The sequence below is a fragment of the Tamandua tetradactyla genome, chromosome 12 (genome assembly GCF_023851605.1).
Source record: "Tamandua tetradactyla isolate mTamTet1 chromosome 12, mTamTet1.pri, whole genome shotgun sequence".
Lineage (NCBI taxonomy): Eukaryota > Metazoa > Chordata > Mammalia > Pilosa > Myrmecophagidae > Tamandua > Tamandua tetradactyla.
The window spans coordinates 32,778,745-32,803,746 of NC_135338.1; the positions used below are offsets into that span (position 1 = coordinate 32,778,745).

Below are 25,002 nucleotides of genomic sequence, written 5' to 3' on the forward strand. Positions count from 1 at the left end.
TTTTCATAATAAGAAAAAAGGTGGTTATGATTTATGAGTCATTTCTACAGCTACAATAGAGTATAGATTTGTTCATGTCTACATTAAAAGGAAGTACGCTGAATCCTTGAGTGAACTTTTAAAGAATGATCAAGAATTTTACCAAAAGTGACTTGGTTTCAATTTTGCCTAATATTTTAGGAAAAAATGGTAATCCAGTGGCAGAAAATTTCCGCATGGAAGAGGTCGGTTTACCAGATAATGTTGCAGAAGGACAAGTAAGAGTTAGAACTCTTTATCTTTCTGTGGATCCTTACATGGTAAGAATCAGGTGACTTGGTGAAAATATAATTTCTATATTTCTCATGTTGTTGCATCTGAATTTGTGCATTCCTCATGATTAATAAATATTTGAGCAATTAAATCCTGATACCTGTAAATTACAGATTATTTTTGTTTTTATGCACTGGTGTTATTAAGGAATGTTGCAAATGGAATGTTTTCATAATTCCACGTGGTTAGTCAGGTTTTTCCAAATTCCTGATCACTTCCTAGTAGTAAGTAAGGTTTGAAGATGGTAAATTAAGATTAGGCATTTTCTCAGATCAATCCAGTTTGTAAGGCAGCTCTGTACAAGACCTCTAGTCTAATTGGACTCTTCTTTGAGAGCAATAGATTTGCTTATGCTACCTCTAGATAAAGGAGATTTATTGAAAGAGTTTTGCCTAGGTCTGTCAGGCACAGTGATGTAGGCTCTATGGGCAGGTTTTCCCTTTACTTTTCTCAGGGGTCATGTAGTCTGTTTTCTTTTCCTGTCTCTTTCTTCTATGCCATAGCCCTGTGAAGTGGGTGGCAGATTCTCTACTTTAGCTCCTGGTATCAATCCTTAGAATCAGATAGGGGATCTGGCCGAGTTCATCTGTTTTGTCAGACTATTTTGTAGATTATTGGCCAAGTGTATTAGTTTTCTATTGCTGCTATAACAAATTACCATAAATTTAGTGACTTAAATTTGGAAGTCAAAGACCAGAAATGTATCTCATAGAACTAAAATCAAGGTGTTGTCAGGGCTGCATTCCTTGTGGAGGCTCTAGATAAGAATCTGTTACTTTGCCTTTTCTAGCTTCTAGAGACGGCCAGCAAGCTTTGGCTCATTGCTCCTTCCTCATATCACTCCAACTTCTGCTTCCATTCCCGTGTCTCCTTCTCTGATCTTCCTGCCTCCCTCTTATAAGGAACTTTGTGATTACATTGGACCCTGTTATTCAGGATAATTTTCCCATCTCAACTTTGGTAACTTAATTACATCTCTAAAGTTCCATTTGCCGTGTAAGGTAACATATTCACAGGCTCCAGGGATTAAGAACCTTTGGGGAAATAGGGGTCAGGTGCCCCCATGGAGTCCAGTCCAGGTATGTATGTTGGATGAGGATTGGCCTTCAGACAGTAGGATGGGAGTTACAACCAGAGCCAGTCATCAAGTTATGAGGCATGTGACTGAACTGCCCATCTCTGAACAGTAAAAAGGGCCCCATTTTCCACAAAACTTAGGTTCTCGAGTAGACATGTGAGGCAAAAATCACAGGTGGTCAGCACGCTCTTGGAAGATTCCTTAAATTGTTCTTTAGTCACCAGGATCTGGCCTCTTGGAGGTTTGAAATCTCTGAATCATCTCCTATGTTTGTATAATATGATTTGCTAAAGCTTACTTTGCCCGGGTTTCTCTTACCTCTCATAATGGACTGCTCCTTACCTTTTAGCATTGCACTCCCAAATAAAGAAAGAACCATGTTGTAATTCTTATTCTTATTTTCCATTTGCTCTTTGGCTCCTCTACAGCCACATCTTGTATTTTACTTTATCATCTCTTGAAACCTTCCCTTCCTTTGAAGCTGATTCTCTTTTTCATTATTGAAGGCTTTTTTTTTTTTTCAAAATAGGAACAGTTTTATTATTTTTATTGCCATTATTTCATTGGAACACAAGTGAATAAAGTAAGGAATAGAAAAGTTTCCTTACAAAGGATGGCTTATTAGTCCTGGTTTTGATATTGTATTATAGCTATTTAAGATGCCATTATTGACATCTTTTAAAAATTATATATATGTATACAAAACAGTTTTATTGAGATCTAATACAATTTGCCATTCAGTAGTTTTTAGTGTATTCAGAGTTGTGCAACCATTACCACAATCAATTTAGAATGTTTTCATCACCCTCAAAAGAAACACCATCCCCCTAAATGGTCATTCCATGTTTCTCCCCAGATCACATCACCCTCAGCCCCATAAAACCACTCATCTACTTTCTATCTCCATGAATTTCTCTCTATTGGACATGTCATATAAATGGACTCATATAATATATGGCCTTTTTTTTTTTCTTTTTTGCAACAAATATTTACTGAATAACTATTACTCTTATGGCAGTGGAAGATGGGGTTACATCAGCCTGTTCTTTTTGAGAAGAATGAGTGGGAAGACAGGCTTTGCGGCCTTTTAAGCTATATCCTCCAGCACCTAACAACAATAAAAACAACCAAATCTATAATGGTTCTACCTCTGTAATTTATGCCCCTTGGCTTTTCTGGTCTAGTTATGAGGGCTGGAAGATTTGATAGCCTTCTAGGAGCAGGGACCTTAGATCTTTGCTCCACATACAACTATTGGAATAAACTTCTCAATGAGTGTAAGCAGTCTGTGCTTTAAAACTGTTAAAACAAAGGTATAACTAGGAATTGTATCTCATGTAGTCATTGTGGGCCCATTCATTCTGGTTTGCCTGGGTTAGTCTTAGTTTTTTATCCCAATTTGATTATTAATAGTGCCCCTGTTCACTTTTTTCCCATTCAAATCTATTTTTTATTTGTTGGAGAGGGATTGATATCAGTAGGCATGTGTTCTAGTTTGCTAGCTGCCGGAATGCAATATACCAGAAATGGAATGACTTTTAAAAAGGGAAGTTTAATAAGTTGCTAGTTTATAGTTCTAAGGCCGAGAAAATGCCCCCATTAAAGCAAGTCTATAGAAATGTCCAATCTAAGGAATCCAGAGAAAGATACCTTGGTTCAAGAAGGCCGATGAAGTTCAGGGTTTCTTTCTCAAGTGAGAAGGCACAAAGCGAACACAATCAGAGTTTCTCTCTCATCCGGAAAGGCATATGGTGAACACAGTCAGGGTTCCTCTCTCATCTGGAAGGGCACATGGCGAACATAGCATCATCTGCTAGCTGCTTCTCCTGACTTCCTGTTTAATGAAGCTCCCTGGGAGGCAATTTCCTTCTTCATCTCCAAAGGTGTCTGGCTGAGGACTCTGCTTCTCGTGGCTTGTTGTTCTGCTTTCTCAGAATCTCTCATTCTCCAAAATGTATCATCTTTTATAGGACTTCAGAAACTAATCAAGACCCACCCAAATAGGTGGAGGCACGCCTCTAGCTAATCCAGCTCAACAATCACTCTTGATTAAACCACATCTCCAGGGGATTACAGTTTCAAACATACAGTATTGAATAGGGATTATTCTACCTTTATGAAATGGGATTTTGATTAAAACATGGCTTTTCTAGGGGACATACATCCTTTCAAACCAGCACAGCATGCAAACCTGATTTGCTTTTTACAAATAAATGCAATTTTATTGATATATATTACATGTAATCATCCAAATTGTACAATTAGTGGTTCACAGTATCATCATAGAGCTGTGTGCATTCACTATATGTCCTTCTGTGTCTGGCTATTTTCACTTAGCCATAAAATTTTCAAGGTTCATCCATATTGTAGCATGTATCAATACTTCATTCCTTTATTTTAAATTTATTTTTATTTTTTTAATTAAAAAATTTAACTTAAAATTTGAATTTTTTTTTTTTTTTGGCATGGGCAGGCACTGGGTCTCCAGCATGGCAGGCGAGAATTGAGCCACTTCTCACTGCCCTATTTACTTAAATTTTAAATTCTTATGCTAACATATATATAAAACACAAAATTTCCCATTTTAACCACTTTCTTGTTTTTAACGAAAGTGATACTAATTACGTTCGCAATACTTTGCTACCATCACCACATTCTATTACCAAAACTTTTTCATCATCCCAACAGAAACTCTGTACCCATTAAGCAATAACTCTCCATTCTTTCCCACTACCTCAGCCCTTGATAACTTATCTACTTTCTGTCTCTGAGTGTTTGCTTATTCTAAGTATTTCATGTAAATGAAATCATACAATATTTGTTGTTTTGTGTCTAATTTATTTCAGTTAACAAATGTTTTCAAGTTTCATCTATGCTGTAGCACATATCAACATTCCTTTTATGGTTGAATAACTTTCCATTGCATGAATATACTGCATTTTACTTATCCATTCCTTAATTGGTAGACATTTGGGTTTCCATGTTTTGTCTATTATGAATAAAATTGTTTTGAATATTTGTGTACAAGTTTTTGGGTACACATATTTCATCTTTCTTGGGTATATATCCAAGAGTGGAATTACTGGTCATATGGTAACTCTGTTTAGCCTTTTGAAGAACTGCCAGATTGTTTTCCAAAGCACCTGCACCATTTAACATTTCTGCTAGCAGTTCATGAGGGTTCTGATTACTGTGAAGAAGATATCCTTTTTGGTTTTTTAAAACTTTTTTGTGTGTATGTCTGCTCTGTTTGACTTTTTAACACACTTTTAACCTTGAACCTTGGCTTTAATTTTGTTCACCCCTTGTTATTCTTCTATCTTTTGGATATAGCCATTGTAGTGAGTGTGAAGTGGTATTTCATTGTGGTTTTGATTTGCATTTCCCTCATGGTTAATAATGTTGAACATTTTTTCATGTTCTTATTGGCCATTTGTATATATTTTTTGGAGAAATGTTTATTCAGATCCTTTGTCCCCTTTTAAAATTGGATTATTTGTCTTTTTTATTATTGAGTTGCGAAAGTACTTTATATATTCTAGATGTAAGTCCTATATCAGATATATGATTCATAAAAATATTTTCCCATTTTGTGGGTTGTATTTTCACATTCTTTTTTTTTTTTTAATTTTTTTTATTAATTACAAAAAATTAACTAACACAACATTAGAAATCAATCCATTCTACATATGCAATCAGTAATTCTTAATATCATCACATAGGTGTATGGTCATCATTTCTCAGTACATATGCATCGATTTAGAGAAAGAAATAGCACGACAACAGAAAAAGAAATAAAGTGATAACACAGAGAGAAAACACAAATAAAAATAAAAAGTACAAAAATATATAAGAGAAAAAAAAAACTATAGCTCAGATGCAACTTCATTCAGCGTTCCAACATAATTACATTACAATTAGGCAGTATTGTGCTGACTATTTTTTTTTTTAGAAATCATACCATTCTACATATGCAATCAGTAATTCTTAACATCATCACATAGATGCATGATCATCGTTTCTTAGTACATTTGCATTGGTTTAGAAGAACTAGCAGTATAACAGAAAAAGATATAGAATGTTAATATAGAGAAAAAAAATAAAAGTAATAATAATAAGAACAAAACAAACAAAACAAAACAAAACAAAAACCTATAGCTTGGATGCAGCTTCATTCAGTATTTTAACATGATTACTTTACAATTAGGTATTATTGTGCTGTCCATTTTTGAGTTTTTGTATCTAGTCCTATTGCACAGTCTATATTCCATCAGCTCCAATTACCCATTATCTTACCCTGTTTCTAGCTCTTGCTGAACTCTGTTACCAATGACATATTCCAAGTTTATTCTCGAGTGTCGATTCACATCATTGGGACCATACAGTATTTGTCTTTTAGTTTTTGGCTAGACTCACTCAGCATAATGTTCTCTAGGTCCATCCATGTTATTACATGCTTCATAAGTTTATCCTGCCTTAAAGCTGCATAATATTCCATCGTATGTATATACCACAGTTTGTTTAGCCACTCGTCTGTTGATGGACACCTTGGCTGTTTCCATCTCTTTGCAATTGCAAATAACGCTGCTATAAACATTGGTGTGCAAATGTCTGTTTGAGTTTTTGCCCTTAATTCCTTTGAGTAGATTCCCAGCAATGGTATTGCTGGGTCGTATGGCAGTTCTATATTCAGCTTTTTGAGGAACCGCCAAACTGCATTCCACAGTGGTTGCACCATTTGACATTCCCACCAACAGTGGATAAGTGTGCCTCTTTCACCGCATCCTCTCCAGCACTTGTCATTTTCTGTTTTGTTGATAATGGCCATTCTGGTGGGTGTGAGATGATATCTCATTGTGGTTTTGATTTGCATTTCTCTAATGGCCAGGGACATTGAGCATCTCTTCATGTGCCTTTTGGCCATTTGTATTTCCTCTTCTGATAGGTGTCTGTTCAAGTCTTTTTCCCATTTTGTAATTGGGTTGGCTGTCTTTTTGTTGTTGAGATGAACAATCTCATTATAAATTCTGGATACTAGACCTTTATCTGATATGTCGTTTCCAAATATTGATTCCCATTGTGTAGGCTGTCTTTCTACTTTCTTGATGAAGTTCTTTGATGCACAAAAGTGTTTAATTTTGAGGAGCTCCCATTTATTTATTTCCTTCTTCAGTGCTCTTGCTTTAGGTGTAAGGTCCATAAAACTGCCTCCAATTGTAAGATTCATAAGGTATCTCCCTACATTTTCCTCTAACTGTTCTATGGTCTTAGACCTAATGTTTAGATCTTTGATCCATTTTGAGTTAACTTTTGTGTAGGGTGTGAGATATGGGTCTTCTTTCATTCTTTTGCATATGGATATCCAGTTCTCTAGGCACCATTTATTGAAGAGACTGTTCTGTCCCAGGTGAGTTGGCTTGACTGCCTTATCAAAGATCAAATGTCCATAGATGAGAGGGTCTATATCTGAGCACTCTATTCGATTCCATTGGTTGATATATCTATCTTTATGCCAATACCATGCTGTTTTGACCACTATTTTCACATTCTTGATAGTGTTCTTTGAAGCACAAAAGTGTTTAATTTTTTTTTTTTTTTTTTTTTTTTTAAAGGAAAGACAGAGAGAAGGAAGGAAGGATAGAAGGAAGGAAGGAAGGAAGAAAGGGAAACATTTTCTTGTTTTATTGTATTCTGTTTCTCCGTATTTGTTACATGGGCTGGGGCCGGGAATCGAACCGAGGTCCTCCGGCATAGCAGGCAAGCACTTTGCCCGCTGAGCCACCGCGGCCCGCCCAAAAGTGTTTAATTTTGATGACGTTCAATTATCTAGTTTTTCTTCTGTTGTTTGTACTTTTAGTATCATTCTAAGAAGGCTTTCCCTAATCCAAGGTCATGAAGATTTTTTCCTATATTTTTGCTAAAAGTTTTAGATCTTACATTTGGTTTATGACTCATTTTGAATTAATTTTTGTGTATGGTGTGAGGAGAGGGCTCAACTTCTTTCTTTTGCATGTGACTGTGCTGATCAAACACAGTTTACCCTTAGGTTCTTTTAACTTTTTATTTTGAAGTAAATATAGACTCATGGGAAGTTATAAAGCTAGTTTTCTCAGTCTTTCAGTGACATCTGTCACATCTGATTATGCTTATAGTAGAAAGCAATAACGACTTCATTCAAAATTTGTCCTGGGGGTAGCAAGAAATGAGGTAGCGGTTGGTCTAAACATTCTAAATGTGTCAGACAAATTTTCAAGTTGAAACAGACGGGTAAAATAGGACTGATTTCCCATAGACCTAGAGCTACTCTTCCTTTCAGTGGCAGCAAAGCAGTAACATGCAAGCCCAGGCAAGGCCACACCTTAACTAAAAATAACGTCCTCAAAATATCATGAGTTTGACCTACAGGAACGCAGATTAAAATTAAGAATATGTCTTTTTGGGGGTTACATAATTCAGCCTGCCACACCTAATATTTTGTATTCTTTTTGCTACAATAATGTGTATATTATTATTTATATTTCTTTAAATTCTTTACATTTTAAATACTTAATTGAAGTATGATCCACATATCATGCAAATCAGTCACTTAAAATGTACAATTCATTTGTTTTTAGTAATCAAAAAAATTGGGTAACCTTCCCACAATCTAATTTTAGAACAGAGTTAAAATTCCTTTTTAATTGTACTTCTTTACTTGTTAAAAAGGAGGTGGTTTTTTTTTTCAGTTTAAAAAAAACTTAAGATAAATTTAAAATTAAGATAAATTTTATTTGTTGGACTATTACTATTTAATATTACTTGTATTTTTTCTATTTATCACTAGATAAATTGGTAAGTTGTTTCAGTGTTATCAGACCAAATTATCCTAATCAGGGTTTTCTTTTTTTTAGCGTTGTAGAATGAATGAAGATACTGGCTCTGATTATTTAACACCGTGGCAGCTATCTAAAGTGGTTGATGGTGGGGGTATTGGAATAATAGAAGAAAGCAAACACACAAATTTGACTAAAGGAGATCTTGTGACTTCTTTCTATTGGCCCTGGCAAACCAAGGCTATTCTGGATGGAAATATCTTTGAAAAGGTGATGTATAAAATAGAGTATCTGGCTTCCCCCCTATATTCTTATTCTGCGCTTTTGGCATTCAGCTCTGTTCATTGTCAGGGAAAAAAATAAACACATAATGTTTTCTTTAAGATTCTGCAGACCTTTGTTTCTCTTCTACTGTTGACTATAATTGTATATGACAATTCTTAGATTACCAGTGAATGATATGATTTTCCATATTTTATTTGCTTTTGAAATTATATTGTGTAATATAAAGCCCAAGTTATAATAAACAAAAAAAAAAGTTTATGTTAAGAACCAAAAGGTCCCCTGCAGTTATATGCTTTAAAGTTTCCTGAGAATCGTTCCTGACTTAAGAAACCCATTTGTTTTGTGTGTCAAATTCCATCTCATGTCAGAAATCCTGAGTTAAGTTTCTACCATTAGGTTGACCCATGTGAAATTGCCAATATTTTGCTTTTTTTAACCTTTAAGAAATGGCAGCTTTATATAATTCAACTTAATAGATATGTCATCAAGAAAGTTATTTTATGTCTCTGAACCTCAGTTTCCTCATGTGCAAAATGAAAATAATAGCTATCTCAAAAATAGATGTGGAAATTGAATGACACAATAAATGTGAAAAAAGCTTTGTGAATTGCTAAAAGCTATATAAAATTTTAATATTTTTTTACTGCTAGTTCCTATAATCAGTTAAAAGTGATTATAAAGATACAATATTAAATGTGGGAGATGTTATATAACCATTTGTCAACTTAATGAATCTAGATATTTCTTAGCAGGAAGTGAAGAAGGAGCATTCTACCATTTCTAGTTTTTTTTTTTGTTGTTGTTATGAAACATGACCACATACAAACACAACATTCTTACCATGTGATCATTCCATTCTTGTTATATAATCAGTAACTCACAATATCATCACATAGTTGTATATTCGTCATCATGATCATTTCTTAGAACATTTGTATCAATTCAGAAAAAGAAATAAAAAAGAAAACAGAAAAAAATTCATACATACCATACTCCTTACCCCTCCCTTTCATTGATCACTAGCATTTCAATCTACTAAATTTATTTTAACAGTTGTTCCCCCTATTATTTATTTATTTTTAATCCATATGTTTTACTCGTCTGTCCATTTCTAATGTTGACTGTTCTTGTGCTGTACTGGGACAGAGTGAAAATGCTTTAGGAACAGGTAGTAGAAATAAAGAACAGGAATTCAGAAGGGATGGAGGAATGTTTGTTGAACACTAACTTATCTCACAATGTCTTATATACTGGCTTTACTAATTAACTTTTACATGTGTACCATATTTCTGTGTACTGTAGACCTTTCTGTGTATTGTAGAACTCTATTACCTTTATCCACTCAAGATGTAACATGATGTCTATTTAGCTTTTCAATCCATGAACACAGAAGACCTTCTATTTATTTAGTTTTTTTTATTTCATTTAGCAATGTTTTGCAGTCCTTTACATCCTTGGTTAAATTTATTCTGAGATATTTGATTCTTTTGGTAGCTATTATAAATGGATTTTTTTTCTCAATTTCCTCTTCAGATTATTCATTACTAGTATATAGAAACACTACTGATTTATGTGTGTTGATCTTGTACATTGCCACTTAACTGAATTCATTTAGTAGTTCTAGTAGCTTTATTATAGAAACCTTTCAGTCTTTCACCATTGAGTATGATGTTATTAGTGGATTTTTCTTATATGCACCTCATCATGTTGAGGAAGTTTCCTTGTATTCCTAGTTTTCCGAGAGTTTTAGCAAGCTGGGCTGCTGGATTTTGTCAGATGCTTTTTGTGTGTCACTTGTGATGATCCTGTGGTTTTTTTCTTTAACCCCATTAATTTGGTGTTGTCATTGCTCAAAGAGGGCTTGTTGCCCGATGAGCATGGACGTCAATGCCGTGACACCAGGATTTCAAGAAAAGAGTTTATTGCGAGCAGCTCAGCAAGGAGAGAGGAGATAAACCTCAGATCTCTTTCCCTGAGCAGGAGGGGCCTGGAAGTTTTATACTTAAACAGGAGGTGGGCTTAAGAGAGTAGCTAAGGGTAAGATGATATGGGTTAAGGGGTAGGCTAAAGTAGAACATGCATAGTTCCAGATTATGCAACTTCATGCATCATGTGTTCAAAAATGGTCACTTAGCATGATCAGTGGGTGTTATTTTTACTATTGTAATTAGGCAAAGGTGACTTTGGGTCAGGGCTTCTCCTGACTGCACATGCCCTAGTGGCTAGGACTGGCTAAAACTCGGTTTAGCAGGTGCTCCAAAGGAGGAGGAAACTAACTTTTTGTGCAGCGAAGCAAGCTTCTTCTCAGTAAACATGAAGAGGTGGGACCTCAAATAAAGGAAATGGAAATTTGTGCAAGCCAGTAAGCGAGGGGCTATTTCATTTCAGTGGAAAAGTGGGTTATTAGGTGGAGGTTTCAGTATATTACATTAATTGATTTCCTTATGTTGAACCACTTTTGCATATCTGGATAAATCTCACTTGATCTTGGTGTATATTTCTTGTATTGTGCTGCTGGATTCACTTTGCTAGTATTTTGTTGAGAATATTTCATCTATATTTGTAAGGTATATTAGTCTGTAATTTTCTTTTCTTCTGGTATATTTTCTCTGGATTTGGCATTAGTGTGATGTTGTCCTTATAGAACGCAATATTGAGTGTTCCCTCCTCTTCAATTTTTTTGGAAAAGTTTGAGCAGGATTGGTGTTAATTCTTGTTGGAATGTTTGGTAAAATTCCCCTATGAAGCCTTCTGATCCTGGGCTTTACTTTGTTCAGAGGTTTTTGATAAGTAATTCAATCTTTACTTGTTATTGGTCTATTGGGATTCTGTTTCTTCTTGAGTTAGGGGAGGTAATTGATGTTTGTGCCAGTTTGAAACTTATGTACCCCAGAAAAGCCTAATTCTTTAATCTTATTTAGTATTATTGGGTGGAATCTTTTTTATTAAGTTGTTTCCCTGGAGATATGACCAAACCAGTTGTGGGTGGGACATTTTGATTAGGTGGTTTCCATGGAGATGTATTTCCACCCATTCAAGGTGGGGTTGCTTACTGGAGTTCTTTAAGAGGGAACCATTTTGGAAAAAGCATTAAAGTCCATACAGCTAGAGACCTTTGGAGATGCAGAAAGAAGACACCCCCAGGAAAGTCTTATGAAGCAAGAAGCTGGTAGAGAAAGCTAGCAGACGTCACCATGTGCCTTCCCAGCTGATAGAGGTGTTCTGGACCTTTCGGCCTTTTTTGAGTCAAGGAATCTTCTTTCTGGATGCCTTAGTTTGGATATTTTTATAGCCATAGAACTGTAAACTTGCAACTTAATAAATTCCCTTTTTAAAAGCCATTCCATTTCTGGCATGTTGCATTCTGACAGCTTTAGCAAACCAATACAGTGTGTTTCTAGGAATTTGTCAGTTTTATCTTGGTTATCTAATTTGTTGCCATATAGTTGTTTATAGTATCTTCTTATAATGTTTTTTATTTATTTGGGGTCAATGGTAATATCCCCCCTTTTATTTCTACTTTCGGTTTTTTGTGTCCTCTTTCTTTCCTTTATCAGTCTAGCTAAAGGTTTGTTGATTTTGTTGGTCTTTTTGAAGAAAAAACTTTTGATTTTGTTGATTCTGTTGTGTTTAATTCTGTTTCATTTGTCTCTGCTGTAATCCTTGCTATTTTTTTCCTTTTGCTTGCTTTGGGTTTCGTTTATTCTTCTGTTTCTGCATCTGCCAGTGTGAGATTAGACCTAATTTGAGATCTTTCTTCTTTTTAATGTAGGCATTTAGAGCTATAAATTTCCCTCTCAGCACTGCCTTGGTTGCATCCCATAAGTTTTGGCATGTTGTATGTTTATTTTCAATTGCCTTAAGGTATTTCCTAATTTCACTTATATTTTCTTCTTTGACCCATTAATTGTTTTAGAATATATTGTTTTATTTCCACATATTTGTGAATTTTCCAATTCTGTATTGATTTATAGCTTCATTTCATTGTGGTCTGAGAAGATATATTGTATGGTTTCAGTGTTTTTTAAATTTATTGAGATTTGTTTTGTGACTTAACGTAATCTTTATTCTGGCGAATGAGCCATGTGTACTCTAGAAGAATATGTATTCTGCCACCATTGAGTGAAGTGTTCTATTTCCTTATTGAACTTCTGTTTACTTGTTTTATTCTTTATTGAGAATGGTGTATTGAAATCTTTTACTATTAACGTAGAACTGTCTATTCTTCCCATCAAATATGTCAATTTTGCTTCGTATATTTTGGTGTTCTCTTGTTGGATGCATATATATTTATATTTATAATTGTTATGTCTTCTTGTTTAATTGACCCCTTTATTGATATATAGTGACCTACTTTCTCCCTCATAGCAATTTTTACTTAACATCTTTTTTATCTGATATTAATTAATATAGCCACCTCAGCTCTCTTTTGCTTATTATTTGCATGGTATATTTTCCCCCATCCTTTTGCTTTCACCCTACATGTGTCTTTGAACTTAAAGTGACTCACTTGTAAACAGTATATAGTTGGGTCCTTTTTTATCCATTCTGACAATTTCTCCTTTTTGACTGGAGAATTTGATCCATTTATATTTAAAATAGCTACTTATAATGCAGGACTTCTCTCTGCCAGTACTGGCATTTATAATTATGCATATAGTTACCTTTACTGGAAGTTTTTATTTCTTTATGCCTCCTTGATAAACTGTCTAATATCCTTTCCTTTCAGTCAGAAGAACTCCCTTTGGCATTATTTATAGTGCAGGTATAGCAGTGACAAACTCCCTCAGCTTTTGTTTTTCTGGAAATACCTTAATCTTGTCCTCATTTTTCAAATACGTTCTTGCCAGATAAAAAATTTTGGTTAACAGTTGTTTTCCTTCAGCACTTTAAATATGATTTTCCCTTGCCTTCTTGTCTTTATGGTTTATGGTAAGAAAACAGCACTAATCTTATTGGGGCTCCTTTATAATAATTCATTGCTTTTCTTTTGCAGCTCTCAGAATTCTCTCCTTGTCCTTGGCATTTGACAGTTAGATTAGTCTGTCTGGGTGTTGTTCTTTTTTAGTTTACACTGTTTTGTGTTTTTTTTTGACATCTTGACTGTTTATATTCATGTCTTTCATTGCATTTGGGATGTTTTCTGCCATTATTTCTTTGAATATTCCTTCTGCTGCCTTCTTTCTGGGACTCAAATAATGTATATACTAGTATGCTTGATGGTGTCTCACAGGTTTCTTAAGCTTTGTTCAGTTTTTTTTTTCCCATTCTTTTTTCTTTCTGCTTATCAGACTGGATAATTTTAATGGTCTTTTCTCCTATCTGCTATTGAAACTCTCTAGAGAATTTTTCATTTTTCTGTCATCATGGTGTTCAAGCCCAATAATTCTGTTTGATTTCTTTAAAATTTTCTATCTTTTTATTGCAATTCCTATATCACAGTGACGAAAGTCTTATGTTCTTCATCAATGGTTTCTGGATTTTAATGTTGTTCCTTTGGATAGACCCTCATTTCTTGTTTGTTCGTCTTGTAATCTCATGATCCACACTGTACATTTTTAAAATGTTAACTCTGGGATTTAGTCTCTGGGCTGCCTGTTCCTTAAGCTGGTATCTAGCTAGTGGTATTGCAGAGATATCCTTGAATGTCAGGAGATAACAAAAACAAGGAAACCAATGTTAAAAATACCTTTCACAATCTTTGCGAATTGGCTCTGTGTTGGCTGGTGTTCTCCTTCAGAGTTTAGTCCCCCTGTCAAGATCAGCCCAGGGTACACAGAGTGGCTCAGTGGTAGAATGCTCACCTGCCATGCAGGAGACCGGGGTTTGATTCCTGGCCTGGGTACCCAAAAAGAAAGAAAAAAATATATGTATATATCAGCCAAAGGCAAAAGTACAGTGAAGTGCTGAGTCCTCTCTGTCTTTTCTGAATTTGTGTCTTAAACTGGTGTTGTCCTGGACGTGTGCTTGCTGGTGGTCTTAGGAATTCCTCTTTTTACAAGGAAATTCTATAACTCCTTGTGTAATAGACTTTCTCCCACTTCTGTGTGTCCTACTTTATGTCTTAAAGGCTTTATTCTTTTTTATTTTTTTTTAACTTTTTATTTTGAAATACTTTCAGACTTACAGGACAGTTACAAAAACAATACACATCCCTTCAAAGAATTCCAACACACCCTTGAGCCCCTCAGGTACTCAGATACCCCAGTTTTAACTTTTTGCCACATTTACCACATTGTTCTATCATCTGTTTATTTATCTGTCTATCTGTCTAGCTATTTATCAATCCATTTTCTGAACACTTACATGGAAGTTGTATACATCTTGCTCCTTAAACACTTAATACTGCCATGTACATTTCTTCAGAACAAGGATATTCATTGATGTAACTTAAATGCAGTTAAGTTAAAAAAAATTAACATTGATATAAAGCTTAACAGTCTATATTCTTGTTTTTCATATTTCCTAAAAATGTCCCTTTGGACATTTTCCCTTGTTAGACTCCATCCAGGATCATGTATTACATTTAATTGTCATTTTCTCTTTAGTTGCTTTTTTTTTTTTTTTAAACTGCTAACATATATACAACGCAAACTTTCACATCTTAACCACTCCAAAGCATACCTTTCAGTTGCGGTACCCTTACTACCATCCATTACTAAAACTTTCCCATATCCCCAAACAGAAACCCTTCACCCATTAGGCATTAACTCCCCCTGCTCCCTGCCTCTCACCCCTAGCAACATGTACTCTAATTTCCTAAACCTTAAAGTCTATTTTCTTTTGCTCCAGGCTCCTTTGTCTTAATTGTCTGCAAGCTGCTCAGCATGCAGGGCACATAGTGGGAGGTCCAACCAAAGTCTTTCAGGTTGCCACCGATAGATTGGCACTGACATGCAGACACCCCAGTAAGCGCATAGAGAATTACTCTGCACCCTCTGTTTCAGGGCCAGGGTCCCACAGTGGGAGGGGTTTGGGAGCGGCCAGTAAGGATGCCTTGAGCTAGCTGCATTTTCTTGATTAGGCACTCATCTAATTACTGCAAACCTTTGACTGTTTTCTGGAGTTCTGAGGAAAATGGTTCTCCCAGCTTTTGGTAGTTGTTGAAAGATTCTGTGGGGGAATATCCACCCTGAAGCATCTATGCTGCCACCTTGGTTGACCCCCTAGTATTATATTTAAAAGGTGTATATTTTATTTTAGGTAGACCCACAACTTGTGGATGGACATCTTTCATACTTTCTTGGAGCTATAGGTATGCCTGGTTTGACTTCCTTGATTGGAATACAGGAAAAAGGTCATATAACTGCTGGATCCAATCAGACAATGGTTGTCAGTGGGGCTGCTGGTGCTTGTGGATCCTTGGCTGGGCAGGTAAGGTTTCTGAGAATTATTTTATTTTCTAAAAAAATGTAGCCCTAATTCAATCTCTGGATACGTGCATGTAATTTAAAATAGAAAATTGAGGAAATGGAATATAGTATGATTATTTTACACTTTTCTGGTAGAAATGGTGTTGTCACCTACTTAGACTCTTTTAGTAACAATATGAAAAATGTAGGTTTTTGTTCGTCATTCTCTTTATTTTTTAAAAAAAATTTAATATTTAATAATGATTTTAATCAGTCCCACCAAATAAACATTTCTTGTGTTGCTTTGCAAATGAGGTTTCCCTATCATAGGTGCTTGCAGATGGTAATTTTCTTTTCCCCATTGAAAATCTTGGGAGGATGGTTTGATTGGTATATGATTTTAGAATCATTAATGAATTTTAATGACTGACAACATAAAGTAAGCAAAAATCGTATCGGAATGTGGTTTCTTGGTGAAGTTGCTCTCAAAATGTACATTACATATTATCCTAAAGATCACTTATAATAGGCAAATATATTTACGTTTTTTTTAAAATTTTTTTTATTAATCAAAAAAAAGAAAAGAAATTAACACAACATTTAGAAATCATTCCATTCTACACATGCACTCAGTAATTCTTAGTATCATCACATAGATGTATGATCATCATTTCTTAGTACATTTGCATCGATTTAGGAAAAGAACTAGCAAAACAGCAGAAAAAGATACAGAATGTTAATATAGAGAAGAGAATTAAAATAATAATACTAATAAAAAATATATATATATAAAAAAAGGAAAAAGAAAAAAACAAAAACAAAAGATACAAACAAACAAACAAACAAAAAACTATATTTCAGGTGCAGCTTCATTCAGTGTTCCAACATAGTTACATTACACTTAGGTATTATTGTGCTGTTCATTTTTGAGTTTTTGTGTCTAGTCCTGTTGCACAGTCTGTATCCCTTCAGCTCCAATTACCCATTATCTTACCCTGTTTCTAACTCCTGCTGGTCTCTGTTACCAATGATATATTCCAAGCTGATTCTCGAATGTCGGTTCACATCAGTGGGACCATACAGTATTTGTCCTTTAGTTTTGGGCTAGACTCACTCAGCATAATGTTCTCTAGGTCCATCCATGTTATTACATGCTTCATAAGTTTAGTCTGTCTTAAAGCTGCATAATATTCCATCGTAGGTATACGCCACAGTTTGTTTAGCCACTCGTCTGTTGATGGACATTTTGGCTGTTTCCATATTTACGTTTTGATGTCTATTTATGTGATTCCTTGTATATCCCAACCACTTTAATTGACATATTCAGAAGTTGTAGAAACCAGTAGCAGTAAAGAGAAATCCAAATTATGGCTCACAAGCCATGAAGATCCTTTCAGGTCATGATTAGCTTGGGAATGTCAATCAGTTCACTGTGGACCAGAGAGGCCAAGATTTTCTGAGAGCAAGCCCACCCTCGTGGTACCTCTTTCAGTAAGTATAAACACAAAAGAGCCAGGTATGCCACAGCTGGGAAGGGAAATAAAAAAAGAGAATATGATGTAAATTGTTGTTGAAAAGAAAGATTTTAGGGTAAGTTAAGAGTTGGTGCATATTCAGCACAAACTAGCCATAGTCCTTAATCTTATCAGTTCTCCTCAGGCTCACTGTAATATACCTCCAGTGGGGATATCCCAGTTGGATCTTTTTTTTTTTTAATTTTTTAAAAATGTTTTTATTGACATATCTTCACACACATACAGTCCATCCAAGGTATACAATCAGTGGGTCACAGTATCTTACATAGTTGTTCCTCATTCTGTTTTAACCAAAAATACACATGGTAAATATAGGATCATTGCTTTCATCAATATAAGGGAGAGAATCATAGATTAGCTGTCCAGAATTCCATAAATTAAAAAAAAAAAACTCATATTTTAAAGAAATAGCCTGAAATAATAAAGCAGTCAGTAGGTTATAGAAATGAAATAAGTATTTTGATAGAATTTTTAAAAGTGCATCGTTGAACAAATAATAGCCTTTATAATGTGAAACCAATGAAACAAAATATTTTGTCTTAGTTTTGTTTTAATTCCTGATAGGCCTTAAAAAATTGAATTGTGGGATACTGATGTTTTGAATCTAAATATTCCTTTTATGAAGTCAGGTTTAACTTGTGAAATTTTAACATTGAAACTAAGTCTAATTTTATTCAATTAAAATTTTTTTTCAAGCTGACATTGAATCTGCTCTCAGTTCTTTTGATTTCATATTACTTTGAACTAAAAGCAGTATAATCTAATAGAAATTATAATGAACACTCTCATGTACTTATATGTCTTATATGCTTTTACATTTTTACATTTAAATGTGATAGTATAAAGCTGTTTTATTTTTGAAAATTTGCCCCTTAGATTGGCCATTTGCTGGGCTGTTCCAGCGTGGTGGGAATTTGTGGAACCCAAGAGAAGTGTCTCCTTTTGACCTCAGAACTGGGCTTTGATGCAGCGATTAATTATAAAAAAGGGAATATAGCAGAACAACTGTGCAAGTTATGCCCAGCTGGAGTGGATGTTTACTTTGACAATGTTGGCGGTGACATCAGTGATACTGTGATAAGTCAGGTTGTTGATTTGCTTCTGTTATAAATTTGAATAGTATGTTTTATTTGTTGTTTTTACCTGATACTGAAAGGTACTTTCATCACCTTTTTTTTTTTAATTTTATTTTTTTAAATACAAAAAAAACCAAATAAATGCAAACATTCCTATTTTGATCATTCCATTCTACATATATAATCCGTAATTCACAATATCATCACATAGTTGCATATTCATCATCCTGATAATTTCTTAGAACATTTGCATCAATTCAGAAAAAGAAAATGAAAACAGAAAAAAAAATTATACATACCATACTCCTTACCCCTCCCTTTCATTGATCACTAGCATTTCAAACTAAATTTATTTTAACATTTGTTCCCCCTATTATTTATTTTTATTCTATATATTCTACTCATCTATTGACAAGGTAGATAAAAGGAGCATCAGACACAAGGTTTTCACAATTACACAGTCACATTGTGAAAGCTATATCATTATACAATCATCATCAAGAAACATGGCTACTGGAACACAACTCTACATTTTCAGGCAGTTCCCTCCAGCCTCTCCATTACATCTTGAATAACAAGGTGATATCTATTTAATGCGTGAGAATAACCTCCAGGATAACGTCTGGACTCTGTTTGGAATCTCTCAGCTATTGACACTTTGTCTCATTTCACTCTTCCCTCTTTTGGTCGAGAAGGTTTTCTCAATCCCCTGATGCTGAGTTTCATCTTATTCTTGGGTTTCTGTCCCACGTTGCCAGAAGGTCCACACCCCTGGGAGTCATGTCCCATGTAGACAGGGGGAGAGTGGTGAGTTTGCTTGTTGGGTTGGCTGGAAGAGAGGCCACATCTGAGCAACAAAAGAGGTTCTCTTGGGGCTGACGTTCAGGCCTAATTTTAAGTAGGCTTGACCTATCCTTTGTGGGGTTAAGTTTCATATGAACAAATCCAAAGACTGGGGGCTCAGCCTATAGCTTTGATTGTCCATTTCATTACCTTTCTACCTGTTACTGAAAGAAAAGAAAAAACTTCAGAAAATTGTAGTGTTAATTGTGACGCATAACATGATAATCAGTGATTAGGTGTTATCACTTCCATTTGCTTGCAGAATTGCACTGTGAGCATCAATTTCATTTCTTTACTAGCCATATTATCTTATACTTTTCATCTTAGTATATTTTTGTGAAAATTACTATTACATTATTCAAATAGTGAGGTTTTGTGTCCTAACTTGCCATCAGCCAACATACCTACATGGCCCCAAATTTTGGGTAAAGAATGAGTTTTCATAGATTGCAAGTATTTAAGTATTTTTATTGGCAGGGCTATGAAATATCAACATTAACTATTATCACTGTATAGTCCTTTATTATATGCATGATTATTTGAAGTTGAGTTTAAATTATTTAAATCCAGAGAAATGCTACTATTAAAAGTAGGAATAACAGAGGAAAAATCTGAGATGATGATATGGTAGCCCATGACAAACTCTGGGGTCTGTCCTGTAACTGCTTGTTGAAGAGTACTTTGAAAACTATTGCTTTTTTCTTTCTTTGCTTTGTGTGTGTGTGTGTGTGTGTATATATATATATAATACAATTAAAAAAGTTAACTAGCATTAAAAAAAAGTCAATGTAAAAAGCTTTTGATGATTAAAATGAGTGATCTTTCATCACAAGTGGCTATAATGCCAGTAGGAATTTGTTATGGGATGGTCTCTTAAGAAGGGTAACAATAAAAGAAGGAATTTGAATGCTTAAAAAAAAAAGCCAAACAGTAGGAATAACAGCAGTGACACCTGATGTAACTCTTTGCTCATTACCAGTCTCTCATTTACTTCTGTGTTCCTTGGGAGTGGTCTTTCTTATAATTAAAACTCTGAAATATTTATATTAAATCTTCAAATTTAATTGCCACTAAACAATTAAATACAGTAGTCAAGGAGACATTCATTGAGGCAGCCTTAAAATCACTAAACATGGGAAGGCATATGTCTTAGGGGATAATTACCATTTTTCTCTGAACAGATGAATCAGAACAGCCACATCATCCTGTGTGGTCAGATTTCTCAGTATAACAAGGATGTGCCTTATCCTCCTCCCCTGCCTCCTGCTGTGGAGGCAGTCCGGAAAGAAAGAAACATCACAAGGTGTGTTTTTCCTTTTGCCAGCATTATCACTTTCAAGTGGGTTTAAATATCATAAATGTATATAGAGATGTTATAGTGTATATATATATATAATATATATATATAGAAGTATATATAGGATTATATATAGTATTGCTCTTCATAGGCAATCATTCACTTTTATATAAAGCTTGAAAGTATACTCTTTTGTTTTTTTAAAAAACAGCTTTATTGAGGTATAATTTACATACCTAAAAAAGTATACATTTTAAAATGTTGTTTTATCATATATACTTTACAGATCCTTTAAATAATAAGAAAAGATTTTGGAGTCAGAAATCTAAAATCCATTTTGGAGTCAGAAATCTAAAATCTATTCCAGAGTTCCTGAAAAGTTATAATTCAACTTTATGAAATTTTCAAGCCAACATTACAAACAAGAGTATTAGCTAAGATCAGTAATGTAGGCAGTTAAATTATATTACAAGAAACAATTAAGTTACTGATGTTGCAATACACTGAAAGGGAAACCCTTTCAATGTTTCCTCCTAAAGCAACAAACTGCTTGGCTGTTGAAATTGCCTTCTTGTTTACAGATGTTTATATTACTGATAGGATTGTTAGATTTGCCAAGAAAGTTTTAATTACAATGTTTACTTGCGGATAAATCGTGAAAAAAAAAAAAGCATAATAATAATAATGTAGGCGAGACTGGTGGAGAAAAGGCACATTTTAAACCCAATTCAATATTCAGGTTTCAGTTAACTGGCATACTATTAGATAATGTAAACATTCTGTTAAAAATTCATTTGCTCTATCGTTCAGAACTCTTAGGGTTGCAATGATAGAAATTCAACTCACATTGTCTTTAGTACAAAAGAAATTTACTGACTCATGTATGAGAAGCCCAAGAGTAGTACCAGCTTAGATTTGACTAGGTCTGGGGTTCACCTTGTGTCTGGGTCTGGGGTTCAGGGCTGTTTACCCCACTTCTGGTCTCTGCTTTCCCCTGGGCTGGTTCGGCTCTCTAGCAGGCTGTCTTATTGTGGCAGCAAGAAGATGACTACTAGCTCTAGTTCTACATTTAAGCAGCAGTCCAGGCAAAAGGAGAGTGTTTCTCTCCTGGTGGTTTCTTTAAGTCTCAAAGCTTATTGGCTATTTATTGGCACTGACTAGCCTGGCTTAGGTCACTTGAGGGTGGGGAAAGGGTGTCCCTGCAAAAGAAAATCAGGATAGTTTTACCAAAAGGGTTGTAGATGCTGGACAGACAAAAACAATAGAAGTTCACTACATTTACTAGTGTACTTATATCTAAAACTACATCTGACCAGCAGTGTAATTAAGTCCTAATATTAAAGAATGAATAGGTATCAGAGTTCTGGAATAATTTGATCTTGCACTCTTTCACTCTCCCCCTATTTTCTGATCATTAACCTTTTTTTCTCCCACTACAGGGAAAGATTTATGGTTTTAAATTATAAGGATAAATTTGAACCTGGCATTCGACAGCTGAGTCAGTGGTTTAAAGAAGGAAAACTGAAGGTAGAACCTGCTTCTATTCTTTATCAATATCATTCTTCCTGCTACTTGATATATATATATTTTGTATTACTTGAATTTGTTATAGTAAACATATTAGTTTAATAAAACTTCCTTCAAAAGCAAAGCGTACTGAAAATTATAATACTTTGCTTCCCAGAAGTGTAACCTCTTGATTGAGACACCCTCTCTTATTTTTCCCTTTATTTAAAATGTTACTGAGCTTTACTTTACATAAATTATATTACAAAATCAAAGTTTTTCTCCCCCCAAATTGTATAATTTTAATAGTTATTCATTTGAAAAATATCAATGGAATGCTACTGTGTGTTAAAAGCTGTGCTTTCTTAAATTATATAAGCACATCCCAGTAATTCTACCTCTCAACCTCTACACTTCTTTTTCTGCCTTCCCTGGACATTTTGACATATCTTTTGATTATTGGTTGAAAACCATGAATTATTATTCTGGGATTCACAGACCCTGAGCTAGGATGTTATCTAAACTTGCAAATGATTGTATATAAAGTTGTATGTATATGTGCTTATGCATATTATTTTGTTGGAAAAGGGTATACAGCTTGTGATCTGCCAACTGAATAGTAGTATTTTATTTTTAAAAAATCAATTGGGGGTGGTGCGATGGTGACTCAGTGGCAGAATTCTCACCTGCCATGCCGGAGACCCAGGTTCAATTCCTAGTGCCTGCCCATGTAAAAAAAGAAAAAAAACAAAACTATATAATCAATTGGATAGGAAACTTTTCTGTACTGTCTCCATGAAATGAAGAATGTTTTTAGACAGGAAGTACTAACGAGTATTGCTACCTTTTGCCAAAATGGAAACTATTAAATAAAAATATTGAGATCTAAAGAAGAATAACAGGGTGGTATATGGGAACCCTGTTTTTATGCATGATTTTTCTGTAAACCCTTAATTTCTAAAAGAATAAAAAATAAATGATTACTGGATACTAAATTTAGCTATTTTGATTTACAGATTAAGGAGACTGTGATAAATGGCTTGGAAAACATGGGCGGTAAGATCAATGTAGATTTATTTATTATGTACATGTCACGTGCGCAGCATGAATATTCTATTTTTTTCTTTTACTGCTACCACTCTGGTGTCTTTTCTTTATGTAATCACTTATTTCTTTCCTGTCAAACTGTACTATAATTTCCTTAAATTTTTAAATAAAACTTCATGAAATTTCAATGTAATTGTAAAGAGGTATTGTTTTATATTTTAAGTTGTCAAAATTGGGTTTGTAAACAGCTTTTGAAAAAATGAATGCAAGAGTAGTGAGTCATTTAGCCTGTAGGTAACTTTTCAAAATAAATGGTTTTGAAGCATAAGCATATATTAAGCAAATGTTTTTAACAGTTTTTGTTGTGAAATATACATATAAACAATTTAAAAAAGAAAAAGCAATAATTTTCCAAGTACACTCCAACAAGCAGCTGCAGAACAGATTTCAGAGTTTGATATGGGTTACCATTTCACATTTTTTCTACTAGCTGCTCCAAAGCACTGGCGGCTAAAAGGAATATCAGTATAGTGATTCAGCAGCCATACTCATTTGTTAAAGCCTATCTTCTCTGTAATAACTTCTCCTTCTCCTTTGATCTTTGGGCTATGCCCTTTCTAACTTTTTCATGTTGAAAAGGGATGTCAATAATATAGGGTAGGGGGATAGAATTAGTTGATATTCTTGGAGAGGCTGGCCTTCCGGGTTTCAGGGCTTATCTAGCCTAGGAACCTTCTGGAGGTAACGGGTTTCAGGAAAGCAATCTTAGTGTGTGAAACTTTTATAGTCTCAGTTAGAGCCCTAGGTGTTCTTTAGGATTAATGGGCATGCTGTTGGTTGGGGGTTGGCAAACTGGCAATAGCAGTATCAAGCTGAAGCTTGCATAAAAATAGCCTCCAGAATAGCTTCTCAACTCTATTTGAACTTTCTTAGCCACTGATATCTTGTTCTGTTACTTTTCTCACTTTTGTTCCGAAAGGTATTATTGATCCCATGGTGTCAGGTACAGGCTCATCCCTGGGAGTCATGTCCCATGTTGTCAGGGAGACTTTCACCCCTGAATATCATGTCCCCTTGTAGGGGGCAGGGTAATGATTTTCCTTGTGGAGTTCGGCTAAGAGAGAGAGACCACATCTGAGCAACTAAAGAGGTTTCCTGGAAGCACCTCTTAGGTATAATTATTGATAGTCTTAGCTTCTCCACTACAGAAATAAGTTTCATAAGGGCAAACCTCAAAATCAAGGGCTTGACCTATTTTCTTGGCAGTCCCTAATGTTTGAGAGAGCACCAGGGATTTCCCAGATGGGAAGGTTTAATAGTTCATATTTTTTCTCCAGTCCTTCAAGGGATTCTACCAGTATTTTTTATGCTGTGTGGTGGGGGTTACATTTCATTCTTTTCCATGTGAATATCCCGTTATCACAGCACATTTGTTGATTTTTTTTTTTTTTTTATGGATTACATGGGCTGGGAATCAAACCTGGGTCTCCCACATGGCAGGGGTTCATGCTACCACTGAACTACTAATTCACCCTCTCTACCAATACCCACCATAATCTGGGATGTTTCCATTTTGGTCTCCATGTGTTTGGTTGCTTAAAGGAGCTATTCAGATAGGTAATTTATATTGTGTATGACAGAAAATGTAGGTTCTAGATGCAATAAAACTCTCTGCATTTGGTCTCATACAGTAGATGAAGTGCTAGAGTACATAAACTATCATCTTTTGCCCTGTATTCTGATTTATCTTAGTTCCAAACAGATTTGCTGTTTTATTTTTTTGTATGCTGTATGGCGGGGGTCACATTTCATTCTTTTTCCATGTGAGTATCTCCTTATTGCAGCATTTTAAAATTTTT

At 34.7% G+C, this 25,002-nt stretch overlaps 1 protein-coding gene across 4 annotated transcripts in view; it reads left to right on the forward strand.

Annotated features, from left to right (window-relative positions):
• The window catches only part of PTGR2 (prostaglandin reductase 2), a 39,996-nt gene that overhangs the window by 4,451 nt on the left and 10,543 nt on the right, over nucleotides 1-25,002 (forward strand). For 3 of the 4 annotated variants that reach the window (XM_077123035.1, XM_077123034.1, XM_077123036.1), the window contains exons 3-9: nucleotides 181-299; nucleotides 8,281-8,472; nucleotides 15,691-15,861; nucleotides 18,251-18,460; nucleotides 20,475-20,596; nucleotides 22,030-22,117; nucleotides 23,113-23,152. In XM_077123035.1, the coding sequence (XP_076979150.1) occupies nucleotides 181-299; nucleotides 8,281-8,472; nucleotides 15,691-15,861; nucleotides 18,251-18,460; nucleotides 20,475-20,596; nucleotides 22,030-22,117; nucleotides 23,113-23,152 (942 nt within the window). Of the gene's footprint in view, nucleotides 1-180; nucleotides 300-8,280; nucleotides 8,473-10,704; nucleotides 10,809-15,690; nucleotides 15,862-18,250; nucleotides 18,461-20,474; nucleotides 20,597-22,029; nucleotides 22,118-23,112; nucleotides 23,153-25,002 lie in introns of those variants that run through there. The other variant, XM_077123037.1, reaches the window with a different exon arrangement.